At 40.3% G+C, this 16,640-nt stretch overlaps 1 protein-coding gene across 4 annotated transcripts in view; it reads right to left on the bottom strand.

The window, feature by feature from the left end:
- The window catches only part of GRIK2 (glutamate ionotropic receptor kainate type subunit 2), a 598,580-nt gene that overhangs the window by 15,790 nt on the left and 566,150 nt on the right, over positions 1-16,640 (bottom strand). For all 4 annotated transcript variants that reach the window (XM_030556012.1, XM_030556013.1, XM_030556010.1 and 1 more), the window contains one exon: positions 3,416-3,666. In XM_030556012.1, coding sequence (XP_030411872.1) covers positions 3,416-3,666 — 251 coding nt within the window. The remainder of the gene's footprint in view (positions 1-3,415; positions 3,667-16,640) is intronic.

The raw sequence follows: 16,640 nt of genomic DNA, 5'->3' as shown, positions 1-16,640 counted from the left end.
CATTTTCAGGGACCACATACTGCCTCATTCAGTATTCAGAACTCCTTCTTACTTCAATGGAATCTGCAACTGCAAAAGAAGGGCAACTCACCCTATATGACCTACCTATATATTCACTGCTACGCATTTTCACTTTGGGTCCAGTCCTGCAAAATGATGGGCACCCTCAACTCTCATTGGTAGAGTTCTGTGAACTAAACAAGCTAGACTTAAACCATCTGAACTCAACTGTGCGGAGTTGAGCCCTACAGTCTTAACTGTACAGAGCTCTTCTAAAGCGGTCTTGCTTGGCATAGGCAAGTAAGTTATGGAACACAATAAGATGCAGATTTATTTATTTTTCACTATTCTAATACTCAGCTGTAAAATAAATCATAAACTTACTACTTGATGGTATCATTCCAGTAATGATACTGGCTGGGGATTTGTCCTGCTTTGAGCAGGGGGTTGGACTAGTTGACCTCCTGAGGCCCCTTCCAACTCTGATTCTATGATTCTAATATTCTGTTGTTGTTTTTCAGATATGGTCTAAGAAACTTGTATTTGTCAGAAATATCTGATTTTGATCTTGTCCAATGAAACAAACAGATCAGGTATATAACTGCACAGCTTCTCACTTTTACGTTTACCGATGAGAATTCTGCCCTTGGTAACATAAGTAGTCATTTTCAGCACAATGGGTTTCTGGTAGTAGAACTGACTCCACGCACTGCTGATTTTCATTTCTTCAGATTTGTATAGTCTAGTGAATTCTTAGTGGACTAGATACTGTTGATCTTTTTCAAACAAATAAAAAAATTAAGGTGGGTGCAAATGATTGACAATTTTACTCTGATCATTCTTGTCTTTGCTTTTTAAAATAGTCAATAAAACACAAATTCCTCTTTGCCTGGAGAACACGGTGATGAAATGAATGAAAATGTGTATCTGAAAGTGATGTCTGACTCTTTCCCAAAAAGACTACCACTAGTTACATGTGTTCCTTACAAGTTTCTTTCATGTAAATCAGGTATATGTAAGATCTGAGTCTCTGTTCTACTAAATTTAAAAGCATTGGTACAAATAGTACAATTAGAGTTTTGCCTTCTGCTTTTTTGAACACAGCTTCATTTTACAGGGATCTATCCTGCAACTGGCTTCACACTGGCAGACCCTCTACCCACGTAGGACCCCATTTACTTTGATGGACACATGAATCTACCCTGTACAGCCAGTTGGAGAGTTAAGGCGTAATATTGAAATGTTGTTTACTATTTTAGAAAAAAAAGCATCTAATCTGAAAAAAGCGCATCTAAATTAAGCACACAAAATGTGCAGTGACCTGCTTAATTACCCATGCTGCAGGTGTAATTCCACATATTGCACCTGCTAATAGGCAGGCATACATTTTATCAACAAATGGTCATTTGCTTTTTGGGTTCAAAGGTTGAAATCTATTACATTTATTTTGTTTTCCTAGCTACAAAGAGATTGATCCGGTCTGTCCCCCCACATGTGGAGCTACCATTGGCCAAAATGGTGGTTCCAAAAAAGGAGGGCTTGTAGCATCAGTCCTTGAAACACAGACAAGGTCACATTTTCTTCCTCACCTAACCTTCCTGGTGCAGTATCCAAGGATAAGTCATGCTGTTAGCTTCACACCTAATAATAGCATATAAGATGAAATATGCATGCAACCCCTGTAAAGCATTAATCAATTTACATTATAAAATCCTCGTCAAAATGGTCCCAGTTTAGTAAATGGGGCTTTAATTTTTTTTCAGACCACCTAAACAAAAATATACTGAAGTTAATATTAAGTAAAATACTTGTAGAGTGGATAAAGACATTGCAATGTATATGAATTATATAAAACAAATGGTAATTTTTCAAAAAAAATTGTTTCTGAATTACAGAGCTCCAGAAGTAGGTTGACAGAATTGAATATTCCTATATTCTTATAAATGAGAGCAGGGATCGGCAACCTTTGGCACATGGCCCATCAGGGAAATCTGCTGGCGGGCCAGGAAGGTTTGTTTACCTGCAGCATCCACAGGTTTCGCTGATTGCAGCTGCCACTAGCCACAGTTCACCATTCCAGGCTAACGGGGGCTGTGGGAAGCAGCGGCCAGCACATCCCTCAACCCACGTGGCTTCCCGCAGCCGCTATTGGCCTGGAATGGTAAACTGTGGCCAGTGGGAGCTGCGATCAGCAAAACCTGTAGATGCTGCAGGTAAACAAACATTCCTGGCTGCGTGCCAAATGTTCCCAATCCCTGGATTAGAGCATCTGAGTGTTCACTTTTCCTCTCCATAATTAGTTTTGTAGAACTTAATAAAATCTACCCATGTCCAAATTTTGTTTAGGAACCTGTGACCTCACACTGCCTTTTTGATTAATACCAAAGCTTTCTTTAGCAACATGTTATTAAAAATTAAGACTTTATACACAAAGAGCTAGTTACATCCATATAAATTCAGAAGTCTCAAAAGATAGGCCTTGGATTTTTCTGATATATTTCAAGTTACAAAAATTCACAGGTAGCATCTGAAAATCAGTATCAGTACAAACATGCCTTCTGGATTTACTACTGATTTTAATAAAATAAAGTATTAAAAATAAGGATGAACAGAGGTCACAAGATCCTCCAAAAATGTAAAAAAAACCCTAGTAAAAATACTATATTTTCTCTCAAGTTTTTAAATGTAAATTAAAAATATGGCATATAAATAAAAGCTATACTGTTTAGTTCAGTTTTAGATGTTATATTTGTGCATATACATATTTATTATGCAAAGCTGATGATTGCACCCAAGCAACAGTTCAATTACCATATTTGTGCAAACGAGCAGTACATGACAAGTTAACATTAGCTGTTTCAAAACTGGATGAATTCAAATTACAGGAGTCCAAATCGTAATCAGTAGTAAATCCACAAAAAATAATATTGATCTAATAATTTACAGATGCTACCAGACCAACTTGTCAAGTGTAAACATCTTCAGGAAAGGACATTTTTATAGAGACATTTCTAGACTTCTGACTTTGAACTGATACACAGTTTTGACTTTAAAAAATCAAATTTATCTGTAGAAGATTAATTTGTTTCCCATTACAGTTTCTCATTTCTTCTTCATCCATAAAATTAACTGCAGTGAACTTCCAGGAGTAAAAAGCTGTCTTTTTTCAGGCTCGTATAAGAGGAGAAATAGTCACTTGTCCTGAAAGCTGGCTACAATTAAACATATTAAAGAGAAATTAAAAGCTGTATGTGTGATACGTCAGGTGCTCTGTTGTGAACCATTGTTACAGAAATACTATACTAGGGTAGCAGAACAGGATATCAGAACAGCCCTTCATTGGATCACCAAGAAGCTTAAAAACTGAATTGATTATAACAAAATATTAAATTAAATGGAAAAATACAATATTTACCTTTTCCAACTGCGCATTTTTTTTTGATTTGTACAAAAACTCCCCCACTGCCACAAAGACAGAAAGCACCAATCCAGCTGCCAGAACGATGAAAATGCCACCAATATTTTGAACTCCCAGAGCACTGGCCTCTTTACTCTCCTCTTCTGGACAACCATTGCCTCTCCACCACTTCTCCTTCATCATGTGGAGCTTGCCTTCCTCTTGCAGCTGAAGAATTGCTATAGTGATCTTGTCTCTGTATGGAGAGCCTGCAAGAGAGTAGACGAAACATGTAGTGCACCAAAGTATATTTTCAGAAGAGTAAAAATGTTTTAGTTCAGTCCTGAGAAGAATATAACAAAAATCCTTGTCACGATTCACAATTTTTTAGGCATGTTTTGATGGATGAAAGAGGATTTTTTTAAAATCTTTTTCAGATCACAGAATATGAGCCAGTTTTCAAAATTAGAGCATATAACTGAACACACATTTTTGTAGATGATTAACTTATTCATGAAAATACCTCATTTGTGTGCACAAATCCAATAATTGTGTGTGCACCTGGCTGGTTAAGTAGCTAATTAATCTTGTACATTTTAAAATACCTGTTCTGTGCATGTATACCAGTATCTGAGTGTACATGCAAAAGCTGTTACTACTATTCCTGTAAGCTAAGTAACATGATTTTGCAAATTAAAACATTCTAAGCATCACTCGTTTGTATGACTTCAGAAATCGTAAGCCCTGTACAACCAACCAAATGTAGGATTAGTTACAAGTTACTTAGTTTAACATATCTAAAACTACAGACTATTTGCTTCTAGACCCCATACAAGAACTGATACGAGAAACAGCATTTCAGTTACTTACTTTTCATAGCTAGAACAACAGCTTTCAAGGCAAAACCACCACAGTATGCAAAAGTTTAAGATCACAAATAGCTGAACAGCTATGACATTTACCAGACACTTATCAAGCTCACGTCAAGAGTGCAGAGTAAGGTGAATACCAAACAGTGAAGCAACAGGAGCAGAGTTAAAAATGTTTGGCTATGTTAATTCTTTATTCTGTATTTTTCAATTTTTCTTTTTATTTTTTATTTTACTCCAACATCTCCTGTTTCCAATTCTTTATGATTTCTGGAAACTTAAACATTGATCCTCGGTGTAAACAGTAGCTCCATTTAAATCAATGGAGTTTTGAAAATTTAAGAGTCTGGGAAGGTTGTTTGTTTCTTTATTTCCCTTAAGTTACTAATAGGCATTTAAAACCTTAACTATAGTTTAACAAAGTTTTTTTGTCCCTGCATGAAAACAGGTGTGGCAAATAGCTACAATTACAAAAGATGTTACAAGGGTCTCAAATCTATCACAAATAAACAAATACTATAAATACTACAGTATCACCACAGAGTGAGTCCATTACAGATGTACAGAACATTGAGGTCTCAGAAATGTTGATTGCTACTTTGTGTCAAAAGAATCATGCTCATTGTCAGATTGTCAAATTGACTAAATCAGTGTTTCCCAAACTTGGGACGCCGCTTATGTAGGGAAAGCCTCTGGCAGCTGGACCGGTTTGTTTACCTGCTGCGTCTGCAGGTACAGCCAATCGTGGCTCACAGTGGCCGTGGTTTGCTGCCCCAGGCCAATGGATGCTGCTGAAAGCAGTGGCCAGTATGATCCTTGGCCCACGCTGCTTCCAGTGGTTCCCATTGGCCTGGAGCAGCAAACCACGGCCACTGGGTGCCACATTGGCCGCACCTGCGGACAGGGCAGGTAAACAAACCGACTCGGCCCACCAGGAGCTTTCCCTATACAAGCGGCATCCCAAGTTTGGGAAACACTGCTTTATATGATTCTGGTGCATAATATTAATTTCAAACTTAAGCTCACTATAGTTAACTTTTGTTAACTCACCCCAGATTTGAACTCACACCCCAGGGGAAAGAGGGAGCTAAGGTGGCTACACGCCACCCTTGTACCCTTCCAAAGTAGGATGCTCCAGTGGCTTTAGCCCTCGGGGTCTAAGGTACAGCAGCCTCCCATCACTGTTCTGTGGGTTCCAGTATTGCCTGGAATCTCTGCAGCTTTGTGCACCACAGCCCCAACTCTGGAACACCCTTCCTCCTCCCAGTTCCACTCCATTCCCTGCAACACGACTGGCAAGGGTATCCAGCCCTTTTACCTGGCACAAAGAGGGCAGGGTGGAGCTGAGGATATTACTCCAGCGTGTGGGGCAGAATATTCTCTTATATTTGGTCCTCAGGTGTCAAATCTGCTTCCCCTATTGGCCTGACACATTCTGAATCTGTTGTCCTTCAGAGCCCAGTGTAAAGTCCCTCTTTCTTCTCCAGGCTGTGACCAAATGGGAACAATTTATATTGGAGGGCAGGGGACTAGACTCGATGACCTCTCGAGGTCCCTTCCAGTCCTAGAGTTATGAGTCTATGAGAGAATGTATTTTGCTGTAGGCAAGCTTCTTTATCTTTTTATGAGAGGTTGTTTTCATTCTTTGTACAGTACCCAGAGACTTTGCAATGAGCACTTAACAAATTAAATTAATTAATAAATAATGTGAACAGAGGAGGCTTTTATTTTTGGAAATGCAGGGAATAAATCACTGACATCATTCATAAGTGCCCTCTGAACTGAGACTTTGTGTCATGTTTAGGGATATAACAGAGCCACCTGTTTTATTGTTGCTATTTTTTCTGGATATCCAAATAAAAGGCTTTAAATTAAACTGGATACCAATGTGATTCTGTGTAAAAGAAAAGATTCTTAACTCAAAAGTCATGACACATCTTGTGAGAGGTGGCGTTGGTATGTATATCACCCCACAAAGAGGACTCTCTCTTCATGAGCTGTTTCTCTAGAGTGCCCCTCAAAATTATAGTAACTATTGGTTGCAGTTTCTTATAGTTTTTTTTTTTGGCTGATTAATAAACTGTAGGGCTTGTCTACACTGTGCATTAGTCGATACCAGAGAGGTGTAAATTCTAGTATGTACCAGTGTGTTGTGCAATAACAAGTGCTGGCATCCATGTATGAAAAGGGGCATTTGTGCACACACAAGAATATTTATTATTCACTATTTGTCATTTACAATATTTCAGTTGCCCAACTGAAGAGCAAAAGCATCACAATGATCTTGGGTGCCACTGTTATTAAAGTGAAATGTTTGCAAAATATCTAGAAGTTGAAATGTTTTAGTGTACACCATGCACAAAATTATCAATACAGATGGCAGAAAACTTCAAGTCTGATCATGAACAATTCACAAAACGCTACATTTGTTGACTAATTTATTTGTAACACACTACTTAAACAACTCTAATAATGTGATCTTTGAAAAAATGTTAACTTTCAAAACCAATTTTTTTTCGTGTGGATTTCACTGATTTAATTCTATGTGGTGGGCGGGGGGGGGGGAAAGAAGTTCAAAAGAAGCTTGCATAGAAAGACATATGCAGATCTGAGCTGTTGTTGAGCCCATGTTTCTTCTAGGGAAGCTGGTTTGCAAGACCCAGCAGCGAAAAGTCCACCCAGAAGGAATTGCAATGGCAGAAAATATCACAATCCCAGGCACAGTGGGCTCTGGAGATAGCTTAGAAAGAGGTCAGGACTGACCCAGTAGAAGATATGGAAAACGCAGCCAGTCATTACACTCTGTAAACAATCTAACATTCCAGTGAGTCAAACCCTGCATGTGGAATTCTGGCAGTATGGGTGTAATTTTCATGGCCCTCAAAACAAATGGAGAATGAAATCAAGCCCCAGGAGTTTTAAACTTTCATCTCTACTGTAGGAAGCAAGCATGCTTTTTAAATCATTAAAATTATTCAACAGAATTCATCTTGAAGGGTGGGAAATCCCTTGCATTTTCTGAAATTTTAAAGCTCTAGGACTGTGCCTAAAAATGGAACAGTAATATGAAGACTAAGAAGAGAATGAAAACTAAGAGTCAAATTCTTTCAGATTCCCAGGCATGATAGAAAGATCTTTCATTCCATAGTGAAAAAGGAGTGTGAACTGCAAACATCAACCATCAATGGAAAGAGAAATAGCGAGGGGGAAACATCTTTGGATAGGCACACATAGCTGTGCAGAATAAAAGAGTATGTCTATATGAAATGTGAGGGTAGAGTCTTCTTTAAAAATATCCTATATGGAATCCTCTCACCTGCCCTCTGTGAGGCAGGGTATGAAGGTACATACAGAAAGTAACTCAGTCTGAGAAGACTTAGGTATGTCTACACAGAAACTAAACACTCTTGGATGGGTTGTGCCAGCTGACTTGGGCTCAGACTGTGGAGCTGTTTCATTGCTGCGTACACGTCTGGGCTCAGGCTGGAGCTGGGCTCTAGTACCTGCAAGGTTGGAGGGTCCCAGAGCTTGGGCTGCAGCCTGAGCCCAAATACCCACATTTCAATTAAACATCCCTGCAGTCCAAGCATTGCAAGCCTGAATCAGCTGGCACAGGAAAGTGGGGGAGAGGGGTTCTTTGCTGTATAGACATACCTTCAGGTGTCCCCTTCTTCTTTGTGGAAAACTTGGAAAGAGTCCAGCGGAGGGCAACAAAAATCATTAGGGGGCTGGAACACATGACTTATGAGGAGAGGCTGAGGGAACTGAGATTGTTTAGTCTGCAGAAGAGAAGAATGAGAGGGGATTTGATAGCTGCTTTCAACTACCTGAAAGGAGGTTCCAAAGAGGATGGATCTAGACTGTTCTCAGTGGTACCTGATGACAGAACAAGGAGTAATGGTCTCAAGTTGCAGTGGGGGAGGTTTAGGTTGGATATTAGGAAAAACTTTTTCACTCAGAGAGTGGTGAAGTACTGGAATGGATTACCTAGGGAGATGGCGGAATCCTCGTCCTTAGAGGTTTTTAAGGTCAGGCTAGACAAAGCCCTGGCTGGGATGATTTAGTTGGGAATCGGTCCTGCTTTGAGCAGGGGGTTGGACTAGATGACCTTCTGAGGTTCCTTCCAACCCTAATATTCTATGATTCCTCCAGGCTAATTGAGGTTAACAAGTATCTAAGAGGTCTTGTGTTTTCAGCTGGAGCTTGCTCCCTAGAGCCTCTCACCTGCACTGGCCACTAGCTGCAACAAAATTACAAACTTCACTTGTAAAATTACAACTTTAAAATCCTGTCCTTTATCCTTATGAATCCCAAACTGGGCAACCATGGTGAAAAAACCCACCAAAGACACCTTGTCTTGGGGAAACATTTCTTCCTCATCCCCAAAACTGGAGAATGGTCAGATCCACAACTTGAGAACACAGTTCAAACTCTTTCTTTCTCTCTTATAGGGCAGGGCAGCAGCAACTGTATCACTATGTCTGCTGGCACTTTAGATCACAAGACAGCCTAATGGCTTCTCGCTAACCAGCCAGATCAATAAAACTGCATTATAAAAAGGTTTATGCACAAAATTCTTTATTTGCAGCAACATGAGTGCATAAAAATGTAGTTTCATAAACCTGTATACACTCGAGCTTTTACGCACTGTAGTGAGATTTTAGTGCTACATTCAAAAAGTTTTATGGGGATAAGTTTTCTACCCTGAAGTCTCAGAGCATAAATATTTATGTGCATAAGTATGCGCTTAAGTAAGACTTATACACATAATCTTTATGTGTTAAGATGAGACCTATGTGCTGAAATCCTGCTGAGCTGGCTGGTCTTGCAGATGGTGGCAAGCAGATGATAATTCAGTGAACTGTGCTCGCTATTTACCTCATTCTAAGTTATATTAATTCATATGTAAAGATTACAAGATATCCTTAAGAAGGAGTTGGAGTGCATTTTCATACCCTACATTTGGCTCTACATAAATAAATTTGGCATTAAATAAATAAAATGAATAGCAGCACTCCATCAAATCCCTCATTAAGCAAGCAACTTGATTATATTCTAATCATTCAATGGAAGTACTATATATATACGAAGTTCCAACAACATGTTCAATATTAATGATCCTTGCACAAATGTTCAAAATTTGAAACTTGTCCTGGATGTGACATAGTCCCTATTGAGGACTATTATCTTTGATTGGCTAGACAAAAAAAGAGAAAAATCACTTCTGAACATGCTGAGCAGACATTTTCTAAGATTTTTTTAAAGCAGACCTGAATTGATGCTCCAGCCCTTTATGACACCACTCCACATTCTACCTTCTTGGCCTGAGCAAGAGGCTTTGCTCATAGCCTGCTACTGGGCAACATGTACGGAGAATGAAAATAAAAAAAAAAAAACACACCAAAACCCTCCCCCATGACAACAAACCCTCAAAACCACACATACACACACAAAAAAACCAGCTGCAGTTTCAGGGGCAAGAGTACAATAACAGACATAGGAAGTGTAAGGACTCTGCAATTTTTCCTACACTATGATATTCTACACTTACAAATTTTTTTTAAAAATCTACCTTTGTCCATCACAATGATACACCCACTTTAGTGTACACAGATGGAAAGGAACAGTAGCAAAAATGAGAACTTACTTTTCACCATTCTGTTAATCTTAGATGGAGTGTGATCAAAGATTAACTGGGATCATTTTAATGTCAACACTATTAAGCTCAAAAAATCAGTTTTTCCTATTGCCATTTAATTAATTCAATGTATTAATTTGTACTGGATCTTGTGTATAAGGCGCACACTACTGAACCAAGAGTTAACAAGCAGATCTGGGCCTGAAGACCCCATTCAGCCACACCTCCTTTGTACGCTCTCGATGGAGGCAGAGCTCAGAAAGGAGCTGCCCAGTTTAGGCAGGGTGGATAGAGAAAGGGAGCAGGGAGAGACTGCAGGAGCTCTGCAATACCTGGACCAGACCCCACTGTCAAACTTCTAAAGGCCCTCCCCTGGAGACAAGGAATGGTGGGCCATGATTGAAAGAGAAGAGCCGGATCATAGTCAGGGAGAACCTCCCACCTTGTGAATCTAGAATCAGACCCTGTTGTGACTGCATGGACAGAGGGAATAGAAGGAAGGAACCCAGGGAGCAGGCTTGGGGGTGTCTGCCCCAGGCCACATATCCAACCTGCCAGTTAGAACCCAGTGGAGAAGGGAGGACCCAGGTTCCCCTCCTGCTGGCCTCACAGACCCTTGCCACTGGCTGGCACTTCCACAGATTCCTGCTACAGGGTGATATAACCGAACAGAGATATAAATCCTCCCCCTCTCTCCCCCCATCCATATGGACAGACCTATACGGCTTGGGATGGAGAGAAAGGCAGCACTGACCTTATTGATACAAGGATAAAAGTCAGTGTCTGGAATTTCCTGAATGATGGTTTTCCTATTGGTCAGCTGGTCACCATTGCAGCCATTAAAGTAGGTGAAAGACACCATCTGAGTTGCTTTCTCTTGTCCACTGTCTGACTTTTTTGCACTTTCCTTCTGAAGACCATTAACAGTGTTATATTTCCCCTTTTTGCCCAAATTATTGTATATAAGAATGTTGCTTGGTCAATATCTTTATGATATCAAAAGCATTTAAGGCTTCTCTTCCTATATGTAAATGCAATATAACTTTTAGTCCTGTGGTTTCTGTGGTAGACAGTCATTGTTAGAAGGTAAATGTTAAAATTTAGACCATAGGTGAGTGAAGTTCATGGCCTCCTAATCCTGGTGTAGTTAGGAGTTGGGGTGGTTCACTCCTGCTGATGCCGATGGAAGCTTAAACATGGGAGGATCCAACAATGCAAGAGAATTGGTTGCTTTCACATCAGTAAGGGTAAGCAATTCATTGGGTGCTATTTAAGGATTAGGATTAGAGGATGTATTATGGACCTTGTGGTTATAGCACTAGATTAAGATTCAGGAGTTGGCTTCTATACTGAGCTTTTGCTACAGACTTTCCTTGATATTGGACAAGTCACAATCTCTTTCCTCCTGAATTTTTCACCTGTAAAATGGGGATTTATTAATGTTTGCCTGCCTCACAGCAGAGTTGTGAGGATAAATTAATTAATATTTGTGAAATGCTCAAATACTACAGCAATGAGCACCACAGAGAAACTAATAAATAACAAGGTGTACAAGATCACTGCCTTGTCTGTGGTGAGAGGCATATAATCAGGGACTCTCTCTAGGAGAAAGTTTACAAGGACTAACTGCCCTTCAGCATCAGTTGATAACAGTTGCTATATTAATAAATTTGCAGCCAATAAAGCCTTTTAGCCATGTCAATAGCAATGCATTGTTATGGTCTTAAGAGGAGTAATGTAATCATGATGTAGATACATTTATTAATACAATGTATACCTGTTGCTCCTCTTCCCTCTACCTGTTGTCTGTCTGCTTATTTATTTATCTTTAGACTTTGAGCTCCTGAAGGCAGGGATCATGCCTCCTTCTGTGTTTGGAAAGCTTAGCATGCTGTGTACACTATCGGGAATAAATAATACATAATAATAAGGCTGCAGACTCAGAGTTAAATTCACATGGAGTCAGGGGAAAAATGAAACTTCCACCTGCAATTTTAATTTGGCTGTGTTGCACATACGTCTGATTTTCTGCTCCTGTTTTGCTGGTTAGTGTGTAGCTTTATGTATTATTATTTCTGTCAAAAGATACGGTATGATAAAATAGTTAGGCTGTTAAATGTGTGTGACATAACATTCCTGAGAAACCCTTAACTCTTTAGAGTTTCCTGACTCTGTGTTATTTTTAACTCTGCAAACTTAACACTACTTTAAGACTTTTGTGTATTACCGTATGTTTGTTATTAGACACAGCATAATCATTAAATATTCATTACATCATTATTTTAAAACAAAATACACAATAGATGTTTACAACAATTTAAACTATCTCACATTTAATTAAGGTAGCAAGGGGATTTGAAACAAGATTCAGGAGGGAAGCCAAAGGAGCACATTTACAATGCCTCTCTTGTGTTTCTAGCCATTATTGATATAAAGCCTGGAAAAGACAGATCTAGTAGGAACCAGGTAACCCTTTTAACTTGTATATTCTGGGGGATGACTATGAAGAGCTCATACAGATTCCTCTATTTTCTGACAATCTTTATTTTTTTCAGTTTCTATCCTCACCTCCACCTTCATAGCACTTCCATAGATATAACTGATTTATAAAATGTAGCTGAGGTTTCTCTCTTGCTTAAACTACTGAGAACTATGTGGGTATGTATGCAACATACCTCGGATAAAAATTGGTTCAGTCTCTGGGCCAAATCCTGCAACTGCCACTGATGAAAACATCCTACATCACGCACATGTTTGTATTCTTAGAGGACTGGGAAGGGATATCTTAGGCTATATTACCTTTAACACTAATTCAACCATCCCATATCACATAATGTTACCTGTTGTCTCCATTTTTGGAGAGAGGGTGAAAAGAATATGCAGCTGGCTGTTTAGCTGTAGGCAAATTAAGTAAGACCTGGTGCCGGATTGTTTTACAGGTTATATCACTCTGTTACTTCCTCAAACTGAGTTCTTTTTTACTCTGAAGACAATAGGAGCACTGTAGCTACCATGCCTTTTTACTATACAGATACCCTAGCAATATAACTTTATTATTATATTTGTCAATTTATTTTCATTTCACAACCCTCTGCTACAGACTGCTGCTTTAAAAGCTCAGCTCCACTCTAAAGCATAGCAATATACAGAATGGAATACTGAATTTATTAAGTGAAAGTTACTGACTCCAGCCATTAACATGAGTCTTTCTTCCTTAGCTCTGCTTTTTTCGAATAATCAAAAAAGTTGACTGAAAATGGCATTATCTCGAACCTATTGTCTCTATGGCACTGCTGAATTTTACAGTAGAGGACCAGGATGACTCCATACTGAGGAAATAATTGATACTACTGATACTTCAACTGTGTCTTACATTTCTATGGTGTCTTTGAACGCAAATTTCTTTGCAAACTATAGCATGTATAGAGGAACCATTACTAAATGCAGAGTCCTTTGCATGGAAAACTTCACCACGTAACAATACACAGCAACACTACATTTCAGTTAAGGACAGGAAGTTAAAAAGCATGCTGTATGCTATTTAAAATTCATGCAAAATTTAGGTAGGTAAGCACAGTGTAAATAACCAAATTTGAATTTGGCTAACACACATAAATAACATCCCACTCTTGAGAAAAGTCCCTCCCATAGACATTCCAAAAATGTAAAAAGCAAGGGTGTTAATTTTATATCTCATCTAGAGATAGATTCACAGTTAAATAACGAGAGGGTCCTCTTTCCACCCTCTTTTCCAAAGAATGAAAAGGATAGAGAAACATAAATGTAACTGTTTCAAGAGGGAAAATTAGATTCATTGGCTCTGGTTCACACAACTGGATTTGATATGAAAAAGAATTGTATTCATGTATCAGTCTCTTGCATTCTCATTTCCTCCCACCTCCTCTTCCACCTAGAACAATTATGGTAAATACCAAAAATAAATCTGGCTCTTGCTGACTATACTACTACAAAAATGTCGTGTCGAAAATTCACAGTTGTATGTGAACTTGGCTGGTCTCTGTATAAGAAAGTGCACATTCCAGATGCTTTATTTAAAGTGGTTCAGAAAAAAAAATAATTAAAAAAGTAACAAACAAGTACTGTTAACCAATTCTGTATCTGTTAGCCATCTCAGCTGATGGCTCCAGAGAAAATAATAATACAAATATAACAATGATAGATAAATAAATAAATAAATACAAAGATTTTGGGGTCCATTCAAAAGCACCTGATGGTCTGGATTTGGCCCGCAGTCCACCTATTGACTACCATTGCTTAGACTATTTCCCACCTTAGTTAGTACACCTGAGACACACATGCCTAATATCCTTTTAAGATGTCAAAAATACGACAGTTTCTCTGATAATATCCATGGTCCTCAGGAAAAAAAGCAGGGAAAATGAGAAAAATTAGGACCAGAAGAAGAAAAGGAGGCCAGACCTGAGAAATCAGCCATCTGTTTTTTTTCAGGAACCATACAAATTAGGGGTAAAATTCTGGCCCCAATGAAAATCAATGTGAATTTTGCAATTGATTTCACTAAGGTCAGGATTTCACCCTAGGTTACTTATTAAGTGGCATTTGGGTATAACTGAATAGTAGATATTTTAAATCTGGATAGGCTCTACTTAAGTAACAAAGATACAAATACACAAAAGTAATTACAATGCTTCAGAGTGACTGGACTTCCTATCTAAAGTCCACATGACATTGCAGAAAAGACTAAGGGAATTCCACTGCTTAATATCCTTTTTAGTAGTTCCCCACAGATCTATTTGTAAGGCGACTGTTATCCCCTTACAAACATTCAGTGGGTGTGTTTGGTTGCTAGCTCCCAGCACTAAAAGGGGAGGGATCGATGGCAAATCAGGACCCTGAGACTGACAGTCCCCAGGAACAATGGCGAGAGGCCAATGCTCCAGGTCAGCCTGATTGACAGGATAGGCAGGCTAATCAAAGAGACAGAAGGCCAGGGTGGGTTCTGTCCTCCCTGTGAGCTGAAATTGCCTGGGTCTGACAGAGTGGGGCCGAGCTAAGGTGAGAGTAGGGGCCCAAGCTAAGCTGCTAGGAGCAGAGCTGCAGCCCAAAAAGCCAGAGCACAGCCCAGAGAGAGCAGACCTGCCCTAGGAGCAGAGCTGCAGCAACCAGAGCCAGAGGGGCCAGACAAGCAGCCCAGGAAGCAGGTGAGAGCTAAGAGAGATTCACAGAAGCAGCCTGCAGAGCAGACCTACCCTGGGAGCGGAGCTGTAGCAACTGGAGCTAGAGAGGCCAGAGAAGCAGCCCAGGGAGCTGAAGGCAGAGCAGCAACAGCAGCCGTGCTGAGGCAGAGTGGAGCTGGGGCTGGAGCAGTACGGAGCTGGGTGCGGTGAGCAGCTGGGGCGAGCGAGGGGGACCCTGGGCAGTGGGTCCAGCACAGGGAGACGCCTCAGCCAAGGGGCTTTGCAGGCCAGACTTGGAGGGGGATCATAACCCTGACAGAGCAGGGGTGACACTGGGGAGAAGGGTCCTGCTACCCAGAGCCTGAGAGTGTGTGGCCACCACCAGAGCAAGTGTCTGACCCGCAGCGTCCCTGCAGCACAACCAGGGCCTGAGAAGGAGGCTTGGGACCTACAAGGAACAGACTGTGGAGTGCCCTGATGTCCAGAGACACTGTTTGTGATGGTCTCTGCCACAGAGCGGGGTGATGTGCTTTCTTTTAACCTTTCCCATTTTTCCTTATTCTTTTTTTTTAATTAATTGTTAATTACATAACTTGTATTTGCTTTAAATTGTATGATGTGATCAGTGGGTCAGGGAGGTGCGCAGTGCAAAGAGAGTACCCTGGAGTGGGGACTCTCTAGCCCCTGTCCTGGGTGACCACAGCAGGGTTGGGGGTTGAGCCACCCAGGAATCCTGGGCCCAGCCTTGCTGGGGTTACGAGGACTCTGCCAGACAGGAGAGTGGAAAGGGAGTCCTCAAGGGCAGGGAGGCCTCTGGGTAAAGGAAGTGGGAGCGAGGACTCAGATCCTTTCGCCAGCCCACTTCACCGGGGTAGTGCAGAAGCCAGGAAAGCTCCCCACAATAGCGAGACCATTCCCCCGCTTACATATTTTTATCATATATATAATGCTCTAATAAAGGGCCCTGCTTTCTAGAAGATCTGGATGCAGCTTCTAGACCCTGAATGTGATTTACCAGGCTAGCAAAGGATTGGAAACACTCACACAAGGACTGAGCTTCTTGACCACCAGGTTAGACTGCATTAATTCACTATATCTATATCTATCTATATATGAGCATATGTATTGTGAAACTAAAAGGCCTCAGTCAAGAATGGAACAGCCCATCTGCCCAGCAACACCAGCCACTGAAAGCACATCATTCCAGTATTTCACTCACTGAATGGACTATCTATTGAATACAAGTACAAATTCAAAATCTGAATCCTAGTTATCATGTACTTCCATGGAACTAGTCCAAGACACCCCTCTCTCTATGGTCATGACATTCCATAGGACCCACAAAACTGTCAAATTCAATGGTTAATTTCATGAAAAGAAGAGATGGGGTTTTTTGACAATAGGCCTAAGACTTCGGAACTCATAAACAGAGGAAAGCAGAAAGATAAGCTTTCCAAATGTAAAGATAACTCACTTCTTTGACTTAGTGTTTGCACAGCTACAACAGAAATCAGCTCCAAAGAATCGACAAGGTGGAAGAGGAGAAAGAGGTGAAGTCAAGAAATAAGTGGTAGGAA

This window comes from Gopherus evgoodei, chromosome 3 (assembly GCF_007399415.2).
Source record: "Gopherus evgoodei ecotype Sinaloan lineage chromosome 3, rGopEvg1_v1.p, whole genome shotgun sequence".
Taxonomy (NCBI): domain Eukaryota; kingdom Metazoa; phylum Chordata; order Testudines; family Testudinidae; genus Gopherus; species Gopherus evgoodei.
The sequence above is the reverse complement of the archived record's forward strand: the minus strand, read 5'-3'. Positions and strand labels throughout refer to the sequence as shown.